At 36.2% G+C, this 12,123-nt stretch overlaps 1 protein-coding gene across 1 annotated transcript in view; it reads right to left on the bottom strand.

Moving 5' to 3' along the window:
- The window catches only part of WDR72 (WD repeat domain 72), a 248,867-nt gene that overhangs the window by 205,412 nt on the left and 31,332 nt on the right, over window positions 1-12,123 (bottom strand). Inside the window, exons 5-9 of the mRNA XM_058294228.2 lie at window positions 10,341-10,447; window positions 4,310-4,388; window positions 3,336-3,510; window positions 2,598-2,674; window positions 788-907 (exon numbers count right to left, since the gene is read on the bottom strand). Coding sequence (XP_058150211.1) covers window positions 788-907; window positions 2,598-2,674; window positions 3,336-3,510; window positions 4,310-4,388; window positions 10,341-10,447 — 558 coding nt within the window. The remainder of the gene's footprint in view (window positions 1-787; window positions 908-2,597; window positions 2,675-3,335; window positions 3,511-4,309; window positions 4,389-10,340; window positions 10,448-12,123) is intronic.

Genomic DNA, 12,123 nt, shown 5'->3' on the forward strand with positions numbered 1-12,123 from the left:
CATATTTTCTCATATTATTCTAAGGTAGGTTCCAGTAGATAGAGTATACCTGGCAATGCCATTTCAGACGTGCCAATGAAGCACAGAGACCTGAATTCTCAACATTTCTATATAATTTTATATTTTTGCATATAATCCAAATTTAACATTTGAAAATTTACTATACAAAAAAATGTTTATAAAGCAGAAACCCTTTGTTAGGCCATGTACCTTTAAATTTTCATTTAGAAATATAAAATCACCATACAATAAGAGAGTTTATTTTTGATAACTGAGCCATTTAAATGAAACATTAATAGAAAAAAGACATTATCAATTGATGGTAATTTAGTTTTTCTTTCTTCTTGTAGAATTTAATGAATATATTCACAAGAAAAGCATTTATATTCACAAGAAACAAATGTAGCAAGCAGAAGAGAAAACCCCATTCAATAAGATTAATCTATGCAAGTGAAAAGTATTACTTTTCTTTTTAATTCTGAAAGGCAGGCATCAACTTTTGAAAATAATTTATGTAGAGAGAAAAACGTTCATTATTATTATACTTTGTTATTAATCAAATTAGGATTTACTACTGAACATATACTGGAAAGCAAAACAGCTGAATGCAGTGAATGGAAAGCTTACAAAACAATCATAAAATTGAGAAGTCATTTCATGCTCTTATAATAATATCATCAAGATTTTGTGTCTTATTTAAACAATATTATTTTAATTGATACACTGAACAAGAAAAAGAAGACTACATTTCTACATCACTGGTATTTGTGATGTTATTCTATAATACCTTCCAACATTTGGAAAATACCACCAATAGAAGTCTCTCCGTATATGGGCAAAATCGTATTGTCTGGCAGTTCAGGGAGTCCAGATATTTAGATTCTTTTTCATAGACATCTTGTTTTTCCTTCAAAAGGAATGAAAACATTTTAGTACTAGTTCTAAATAATTTATATATGACCATCGGAAGATCTGCTCCACATATACTTGAAGTAGATCACACCACTATCATAAATGAAAAGTACCCCAGTTTCCTTTTGAGTTTTCTGAACTAAAAAGTTACTTTGCAAAAGAAGCTGTGAGCAGGAAACCTATTTGGATGCAAGGACTCTTTATATACAATAATTAAACAAACATTGTGTGGGGGACCATAATAGATGCTGAGAATGTAAAGATAATAAGTTGCTAACTTTGATACAAGGTAGAAAGAGTAAGAGAAAACAAGACTTTTAAAATTTTAAAAGAGCAGATGTGGCTCAACAAGTTGAGCATCCACTTCTCACATGGAAGTTCCTGGGTTCAGTTCCAGTACCTCCTAAAGAAAACAAACATACAATGAGCAAAACAATGAGCAGATAATGAGAAAAACAACAACAAGGAGACAACGAGCAAAAACTACGAAGGACGCAGCTGTGGCTCAATCGATGGGGCTCCCATCTACCATATGGAAGGTCCTGGGTTTATGTCCTGAGGCCTCCTTCTGAAGGCAAGCTGGCCTGCAGAGAGCTGATGGCCCACACCCATGGAGAACTGACGGCCTGCACCTGTGGAGGGCTGGCGTAGCACAATGATGCCACATAGGGAGACAAGCAGACACAGAAGAACACACAGCAAATGGACACAGAGAGCAGACAGCAAGTAAGCAACAAGGGAGGAAAATAAATAAACAAACAAATAAAAACAATAGCAGACAAGGAAAAAACAACAAGCAATGAGCAAAAACAACAAGAAAACAGCAAACAAAACCAAACAAGCAAACAATGAGCTAACAATGAGCAAATAAACAAACAGATGAGGAGGCCAACTCAGGGGAGCCAATGTGGCTCATTGGTTGAGCATCAGCCTCCCACATATGAGATCCTGGGTTTAATCCCTGCTCTCGGTACCTCAAAAAAAAGCAAAAATCAAACACTGCAATACCTTGATTGCTAAAATATAAAAAGGAACAAAGTGCTTTTTAAAGACAAAAGAGTAGTTGTCACAGAATACATAGAATACTATATTCCCATTAAGTCTCTGATAATATTGGGTGTGTATTTCTTGAGCTCAGCATCCTAACACAATTTTCCTAGGCTTCTTCAACAGAGAAATCCCTAAGAAGACCCCAGAGCTCCATGGGGCAGCTGATACAATTTTGCCACCAACACAAATACAGTTGCTGTTCTACCCATCACCTTGACTGGAAACCTGAGGCCAGGGAGCAGGTAAACATGTTAGAGAACCCCAGTGGATGACCCCACCTACTCAAAACCATCTCCCTACCACGGCTCACACACACCCAGAAGAAAAGGTATCTTCTGCTATAAGGGACAGAGGTATTCTGCTAAGATAGGTAATTTTTTAAAATTAAAAATGTAATCAATGTAATGGGTATGTAAATAAAAACAGTTGTGTATGCATAGAGAAAAGGTAGGAATACTATCCATATCACTAATTGCTTACCCCTGGGAAGACGGATGGGGGAAGTACATGACAGTAAAATGTACATAGCTCTGTGTAACTGCACTTTTAACAGTGAGCACATAATGCTTTTATAATTTAAAAATTTTAATAAATATGTTTCAAATAGGAGAAAAAAGGGAGTATCACAAGCCAACCTGAATGCTGTTGATAGATGAAGAGAGATCCCATACTTTCAGCTCACCAGCTTCTGTTACCACCAAGAGAGAATCTTCTGTAAAAAGAACAAAAGTCACATATGAGCCAAATACTGCTGAAACTGGTTTCTGTAACAATCATTTCACAGTCATTTAAGGACTATGCAAGGCTGTATAGGTGGTAAATATTCAGCTGTGGTTTTTTAAAATAAAATAAGACATGTTTTTGATCATGTTTCAAATTTGTTTTAATATTTCAGATGGATGCCCATGTAAAAAGAAAGCACTACTAAAAGCAAAACCATACTGTGAGCCATCATGTTGGTGATAGCATGCCTTCCAATTTGGGGAATAACAGAGGGGCCTTCTCTTTCCTGTCTAGTCACTCATTACAGAAATGGAATTATCTTCATCACCACATCCAGAAGATGCAGTAGGGAGAAAGTTCCAAGAGTCCTGTTAATCTACAGCAAATACCCACTTGTCACTTTTGAAGTTTACCAAGCTGAACTGGGTTATGAGGACCAAGATGCTCCACTTTCCACTTCCTTCATCTTACCCTCTTGCTGCCTTTATAATGGCTTAAACCACTGGTTGGTATTCTTAGTTTTACTTGATATGGTTTAGACAGCTAACCCCACTAACAGATAAATATAAAGAATTAACATGCTTTAGTGAATGTTTCAAAAGTGGATACTATATGCAATCTCTAATGTTATACTTTACCCAACTTATTACCTTGAATTCTCATGGAGTGAACAATGCACATGCAGTTGACCCAGTCGGGTGACTGTGAGGATGTAAAAGTGTGAACAACAGCCAAAGATTTGGCATCAATTATGAGGACATCTTGATATTCTCCACAACACAGAAGCCAGCCTTCTCCTGTCATCCGGAAGGAGCAGTGGTAATACTATGCAAATGGAATTCGAAAGCAAAAATATAATTCCATCATTAGCAATTACCATAATCCTGGGTGTGCTGAGGACTTCTCTGAATTTTGGTTTTATCAACTGTCAATGAAGGTATTGGTGGTTCTTATAAAAGATGGAGTAATACATTCTACCCTTCATGAGTTCCTTCACTGTGCAGTTTGGTGCCAGAAGAATAAAAAGTAGTTTGTGAATGTTGCAATGCAACCCATCAACTCTAAACACAAACAGTTAAGTAGGAAAAACACCATCAGCACTATTGGAATAATGTAACTAAATTTACATGTATCTTGGGACCCATCTACCAAAAGCAAAAATTTAAATATTGGAAAGTGATTACAAAGGTAATCTTTAGACTACTTGCTCTCTTTCATAAATAATAAATTCAGAAATTCAAAAGTATGCATCAAAAAATAGGCTGAGTTGGAAAATGAGAAATAAGTGTTTTTGCTTCATAAAACAGAACCTCATTAAAATGGAATCTTTCTGTGTATTTACATGTATGTGTGCATGTGACTAATATATGGAAACTGTCCTCAAATTTATATATATTAGAAATACACAGAAATGAAAGAAAGATTGAGAAAAAAATTGCTTCAGTATTAACTTTTGGGAAATCAAGATGCCAAAAGAGCAGATGATGATTGATAATACCTTCTTCTGACTAAATAAAAATTTAAGGAAAGAATATTCTCCAAAGACATTTCTTTAAATGTGCGCAGAGCAAATCTCTAAATGATTTGTAGAAGCAAATGTTCTGCAGGAAGTTAGCATACTTACACTGATTGCTGTGTGCCTGTAAGGAAGTGTGGCCTTCTCCACGCACTGCCCGTTGGTGACATTCCAAACACACATCTCCCTAGCAAAGATAACTTCGAATTATTCTCGGTCATTTCCACTCAATTGGCTGGAATAATTTTTGTGCCACCAAGTTTTTCTTTAGTGCTGCACTTAAGTGCAGCCCGATCATTTATGTGGCTTTTTGTTACAGATTACTGGGCAAGAAAATGTTGTGGTCATTAGCAGGGGATGACATACTGTATCTGTAGTTTTTTTGTTTGGATAATTATACCCTGCCACCAGCTTGCAAAACTTACTTTAAGGGCAATCTGGCCTACAACAAATTGTGGGGATACAGCCATTGCAGTCTATTCGAGTGACAATACAACAGTCCTTCCGTGGAAACTACATCCTCTTGAAAATGATTTATTTCACTGAACTTAAACTACATACTCTGAAACGCATAATGCATCAAACGCAGCATGTCTGGAGCCAAGGTTTCATTTTTGTTAAAAATAAACAGTGCCACCAAGAGGCCATATTTGGTCTACCATTCAACAGCAAGGATGATTTCAGGATTGCTGGCCCTTTTATTTCTTTGCTTCTCATTCAAACATAAAAGCGCTACTTGATCCTGAAATCATCCTTGCTGTTTAATATTTATAACTCTTATGTTTAGAAAACTCTGACTTGTTTACAAAGATGCAGATACAGTTATAAAATACACCCAGTGGGGGAGAGAGTTTAAATCTATGTTATTTACATTCACAAAACCCAGAATGGCTGCTTCAGAGTTGTTGGGCAATATTCTTCAGTTTTGAGAGGTTTGACACAAAAAAACAAAAACTTCCATGGAAGAAAAATCAAAGCCTTATTGGCTTTGAGGAAGAAGCTACTAATAAGAAACAAAAGACTAATAATGTTAAATATTATATGCATTTGGTGATTTGTAGGCTCTTTTCTTTTTCTAACCAAACACTGGAACTCGCTCTTCTCGATCAGTAGTTCTCAGGTGATATTACCTCCCAAAGGACATGTGGCAATGTCTTGAGATATTTGTGGTTGTCATAACTGGGCAGTTACTTAGTCCTGGCTCTAGTGGATAGCGGGAAGGGATGCTCTAAACATCCTACAATGCACAGGACAGACCCCCACAACACCAAGTAATCTGGTCCAAAAGGTCAACAGAGAGCTGAGAAACCCCTGCCTAAAAGACACACACTGATAAAATCAGGTAGGCCAACCTCTCATTTCACGGGTGAAGAAACCCTGTCTAGATACAGAAAACAACAATTCATACGTTTTTTAAATTTCTGTTTATATTTACTCTTGTTCTAAAAAGGATGTGAGGTAAGATGAAAGGATACATAATTCAAGAGATCAGGAGAAAAATTATGTGTGTACATGTATGGGTACCTGAAAAGGAAGACTGGGAGAAGGGTAGAAACTGAAATAATATATCTCAACAGTGAAGATATTATACGACTTAAATGAACATTAAGCAGCCATCAACATAAAATTTGGGAGTTTATATAACTTTCTGTGCATCAACAATCACCTGTGAATATTTCAAAAATCACTGCTCTCTGGTTCCTACAGAGAGTCTAATTCCACAGCTCTGGGTTGGAATCTTGCATGTGTGGTTTTGAACCCTCCAGTCTCTAGATAGGTCTAACTCGAAGCCAGTGGTTCTCAATTCTGGCAGCCTACAGTCATCAGGGAGCTTTTTAAAAATCCTGATGTCTGGGACCTAATCCAGACCTCAAGTCTGGCTAATTAAACCACATTTTCTAGGATTAGAGCCTGGGCATCAGTAAAAGATCCCCTAGTGATACTAATGTTTTTAAATCATCTTGGATTCTGAATAATTTCTCTGTTTATCATCTTATTTCCTATCATAAATTTGAAAAAATACAAAAATATCACAAATAAACATGGACTCTTTGCCTATCAATTCTATTTAAGAAAGCAAATTCTCTGTTTCAAAGGTAGCATTGGTATTTTACATGGAACTACACAAATGACATGCCTAACAAGGAGTAAGAAATGAAATCTATTGAAATGTATATTCTTCCTTTTGTTTTTCAAATATTGTTTCCAAAGTTTTTACAGAAATTAAATTATCTTTGATTCTAAATAAATGACATTTAATGATTACCAAATTTTAATTATTAAATTTTTATTTCAATAAAGAGGAAACCATCTGTGCTATATAAAATTAGAGAACTGTTAATTGTCAAATTCTTACAACAAGTTCCTTGAAAAAGGGCCTTTTGTTGTATGTATCTGTACATTTCCACCTCAGCACCTCACTAACAATTCATGCAAAGGATAACAAATAGATCAGTTACCACTCTTTCAACCATCTTCCATCTTTCAGAAATACACTTTCTCTTGGCTACATTCCCATTCTCTATTTATAATATTATTATTGCTTCCCTCAAATTATAGTGAAATGCCTGGAGGAAGAGGAAATAAACATGAATGCTTGGTTCACCATCTTGAATTGTAAATCCATGACTTTCTTCATACTTTTCTTTCCCTTTTCTTCCATTATACTCCTCTTCTTCAGCCTGTTTCTTAAATGGTTATTTTATCTTCATGTCTTAGGCATTTTTATATTCTCATTCCTCATTCCCTCATTGGATTATCTACTCCTATGTCTTCATCCACCTCTATGGCCAGAACTCTTCCCTGAGCTGTAGATTTCCATATGTAATTAGTTCATAGATACCTTCATTTTGATGACTTGCAGGAACTTCACAGTCATTATGTTCAAAATGTAACACAGCATCTTCCCTACTTTGTTTCCTATCTCAGTGAATGGTATCATCACCAATGAATTTCCCAAGTCATTCTTGACCCCACACTTTCTCTCACTGCCTGAACTGTGGCCTACTTGCTACTCCAAGTAGGGTCTCTGGACCAGCATCATCATTAAACAAGAACTCCGTAGAAACACAAGTTCTCAGAGCTCTGCCCAAATCTACTAAGCCAATATCTCTGGGAGTAGCACCCAGAAATCTATATTTAAACAAGCAGATGATTCTAATGAATGCTCAGGTTTGAGAACCACTGTCCTGGAAGCCTGCCTACCTCTCTAGCCCATCTCTTTAGCCTCATCTCTTGCTGGTGATTGAAACTTTTATTAATAAGTAGTAATTCTCTTTATTAGTATCAATGCTTTTCTGCCTAAAGTTTTATTAAGTACTTACAATCATTAATATAAAATATTAATACAGCTACTCCAAGTTTACTCTGCTCAGTATTTTTTTGATAAAAATTTTTCCAACCGTTCACTTCTAAATTTTTCTTGTCCTTATGCTGGTTTTGTTTTTTAATTCAGTCTGGCAATCTATGCAATTTAACTGATTTAACTGGAGGATCTCTTTATGTAATTGAGATTACTGTTTTATTCATATTTATTTGAACTATCTTGTTTTTGTGCTTTCTATTTGTCTCATTTTGCCTTTTTTTTTTTTTTTTGGTCTTCTTTGAACTAAACACCTTTTTTTTTTTTCAATTGGAAGTTATATACTTTATTTCTTTTACTAGCTACCCTGGAAATGGCAACATGTATAACTAACTTAAAGCCTGAAGTTAATCAATATCTCTACATGCATCTAGAACACCAGAACATGTGGAATCAGATCAGTACTCTATTATATGCTATTATTAATTAGGACTGTGTGTGTACGTATAAATTTATGTTTTATAGTCTGTGTTCATTTGGATTTTCTAAAAATTTGCCGGGTTTTTGTTCCATATTTGTAGTTTCAGTATTTGTATTTTGCCCTCATTTGTGGAAGATATTTTCGCTGGATACATAAATTCTAATTTGACAGATATTTTCTCTCAACTTTTTGAAGCTGGTTTCCTTTTTTACTGTTGAGTCAACTTTCAGTCTAATTTTCATCCCTTTGTAAATACTTGCCCTTTCTGACTCACAACTTTTAAGTCAGATCTTAAAGTGTTTATTTCCTTTCATTTACCCTAGAACTCACTAGTATTCCTGAATCTGAGGATGTCTGAATCCTCAGTGATTCTTTGATATCCCTAAATTATACTTTGTGAAAAAAATTTAAAAGCTTAGCCTTGAAACAACTTTGAGTCTCTTCTGATCATCCTGAAGGCAAAAATGCTAAACCGACAGCCACTTACTGGGACTTCTCAAAGCTAAAAATTATTGTAGTTTGGGGGATATGTAGGCCAAACTTAGTAAGGGTAATAACTTTCAGCAGATTAAATTTGGATTTGATAGATAAGCAGTAGAGAAAGTTTCTTTGGGGACCTCAAGGGAACAAAGTTTTAGAAAATTCAAATCATCTTGGAAAAGAAAGATGGTGGTCAGCCAACCTAGACTCTCAGGTCCATTAACAATCATTCTTATAGGAGTTATACAGTTTTGAATTCATCCATCATTGAGCGCATGCCCATTAATCCTAGGATCTTTTTGGAGCTAGACCACTGTGAGCAAAATCATCAAAGTGGGACTCAGCTACTTTTTTTTTTTTTTTTTTTTTTTTTTTTTTTTTTTTTTTTAAAGATTTATTTATTTATTTAATTTCCCCCCCTCCCCTGGTTGTCTGTTCTTGGTGTCTATTTGCTGCGTCTTGTTTCTTTGTCCGCTTCTGTTGTCGTCAGCGGCACGGGAAGTGTGGGCGGCGCCATTCCTGGGCAGGCTGCTCTTTCTTTTCACGCTGGGCGGCTCTCCTCACGGGCGCACTCCTTGCGCGTGGGGCTCCCCCACGCGGGGGTCACCCCTGCGTGGCACGGCACTCCTTGCGCGCATCAGCACTGCGCATGGCCAGCTCCACACGGGTCAAGGAGGCCCGGGGTTTGAACCGCGGACCTCCCATGTGGTAGACGGACGCCCTAACCACTGGGCCAAAGTCCGTTTCCCCTCAGCTACTTTTCAGATCTGATTCTCACTTCACCATTAAGCCCTTTCTTCTCGACTGAGTAATCCCAGAAAACTCACATCATCTGCCAAATCCTCTAGATTGTGTAGCAGGCTTTGTGGCAGCCCTAGCGATTGAAGGCTACTGGCAAATTCTAAAAAAAAAGAGTGTACTGGGGCATTTCAATTTAGACTTATCCAAAGTTCAATCTCTCTAAATATAACAATTATTCCTTTACTCTAAGCTATGAGAATAGGTACCTCTTTGAAAGCTATCCCACTTGCCATTCTGCTTCTACAAATTAGGACACTTGATTCCTCAATATTCTTTAGGTTCTCAGAATTCAGAATCATATAATTATTCCTTGAGTTGAAAAAAGAAAGGAGGAGGTTTTCTTGTTTCAACCAGCAACCCAATCCCTTATTCACAAAAGAGTGCTGAATAGATGCCACATTCCTGAGTATACGTTGGCAAATAACTAATCAGCAGAGTAAAGCACATAGCACATAGAAGTTTTTCCATCAGTGGGGCTTTTCCCCACAGTTAAGTCCTATTTCACTGGAGCAATCCCAGTTTCCACGATACCATACTCAAACCACTATCTCTGTTCCTTGCCCTTCTCTCTCCTACATTCCACTTTAAACCAAGTCCTCTCCTTCCTTAGTTTTATAATGACATTAGACAAAGGTGCAACATGGAGATTGTTAACTACTGAATTGTTTTACAAAACTATGGAGGCTCAGATGGGTTTGATTAAGAATTCAAAGTGAGCTACAATGTGAAAAAAAGACTAGAACCCAGGCTTCTTTCCATTTCCCGTTCTATAATAGCCGCTAAGAGCGATGGCATTTGCCAGTACCCTTCACACATTGAGGCTGCCACAGGCCTGACACCTGTACTCGGCTGTATTACAGCCCCAATCCAACAAAATGACACCTACGCTAGGCATCACAGTACTAATTACATTCCTTGGGGCTGTCACACAAGTTATTCAGCCACTGAAGATCTAATATCATATTGATAATTAAGGATTCCTTCAGCCATAAAATTCTGTATCCCACCATCATTTTTAAGGGCGGGGAGAGTGGCAGAAATGGAGAAGGGGACAAAGTTCTACAAGTCTTACCTACCCGTTTTCAGCAGCACTAACGACATAAGGCTGTTTTGAGAAGTCCCTTGCTCTTGCCAAACATGTTACTGAAGCCGAATGACCAAATAGAAGTCCTTTAGCTGAAATCTGAAAATGATGACAGCAAGCTCTTAAATAACTGTAAACTGTTTTTAGTTGAAGAACATAAATATCATATTAAACAGTATTCATAATTCTACTCAGAAAACCCCATTATATTTTTTACTATACCTAAGTTTCAGAAAAACTCTGATGGATGGCATATCAAAATCCATGAAATAATAAACTTTCAGGTAAAGGAATTGTGTTGTACACATTTTTTCATTTTGTTTCATAGCCATCATGAAACCTAGATAATTACCAGACTTGCTTTACAACATCCAAGTTTTGAATACAAATAAGTCAGTGTTGATGTTTATTTTTCACAAAAGGTCCCCAAATAATAGTAGCATATTGACATGCAAATTTCAGAATTCAAAAAGAGTTTACCAAATAATACAAGAGAAAATATTAACCTCTTTGTAACCATTAAAATACCTTCTTTAGCTTCTTGTCTCAGAAATAGGAAAATTAACTTTTGAACATTCAAGAAAAATTTTTAACTAAGTTATCATTTAAAATATCAATGTTTTTCACTTAGATGTGAATTGAAAATATATGATATTAAAAGCTCATTCTTCCATTTTCTCAAATATGAAAAAGTCTGCTCCTCATTATCAAGTAAAACAAGTTTACAAAAACAACCACAAAATAGAAAACATGCCAGAACACACTGGTAATGACAGTCTTTTTCCAAATTAATTAATATTCACTATGCTTTCTTCTGAGCTATGCAAGTATATATGTAAATGATTACCAAACCATATCAATGACTACAAACTATTTTACATCATAATTATTCTCTGCATTTATATTATTCTGATCATAACCAAAAATAATTCTTTAAAAAGTTTCTCGTTGTGTTAAATATTTAATGGTATAAACAGACTTTTTGTGGTCCATTAGAATCACTTATAGCCAAAATTCTGACTTTGTCTTTCTCCTGGGAAATCCAGAAGATTCTACCTCAGAAAATAGCACACAATTTTCCCTCTTCATCAATTTGGGGACTCACACCCCTGTGAACTCAACCCCTTTCTAATCTATTAGAATTAGAACTGAGCAATGAATCAGGGTATATCAAGACATTTTCTCCGATTCACTATGGATACATAGAATGGAACTCCGTTGTCTTTCGTATGAAGCCCTCATTTTGCTAATAAATCCCCACCTGTACTTGGATCAAGCTGGGTCACTTTACTATAACCTCCTTTTACCATCTTCGAGAGCTGCTATAAAGAATAACAAAATTGAAAAAATCTACTACCATACTTTGGCATTATTATTATGTAATCCAGGGGAACTTTTCTTTTATTCATTGACTCTACCTCTGTGAAGTACTGGTTTTCCCTACCCCACCCCCTAAGAACTTTTAGTATCACAACGGGGAAGAGGAAATGGACACACAATTCAATGAGCATCAATATAGTGCCTACTTTATCCCAGGCACTCGTGCAACTTTCCACAGATGGTGTTTAAATCCCAACTCACAGATGATGAAATTAAAGCTCAAAGATGATAAGTCATTTGCCCAATGTCTCACACAACATTGCTGGTGTTCAAAGATTTTGTCTTTGTGTTTTCTTCTGAATATTAGACTGGAGGAAAATGGAACACAGCAATACTAAGGAAATATGCCTGAGAGAATGCTCACCTTACCTTCCTCTAAGCTTATTGGTAATGAT

This window comes from Dasypus novemcinctus, chromosome 3, assembly GCF_030445035.2.
Source record: "Dasypus novemcinctus isolate mDasNov1 chromosome 3, mDasNov1.1.hap2, whole genome shotgun sequence".
In the NCBI taxonomy this organism is placed as follows: domain Eukaryota; kingdom Metazoa; phylum Chordata; class Mammalia; order Cingulata; family Dasypodidae; genus Dasypus; species Dasypus novemcinctus.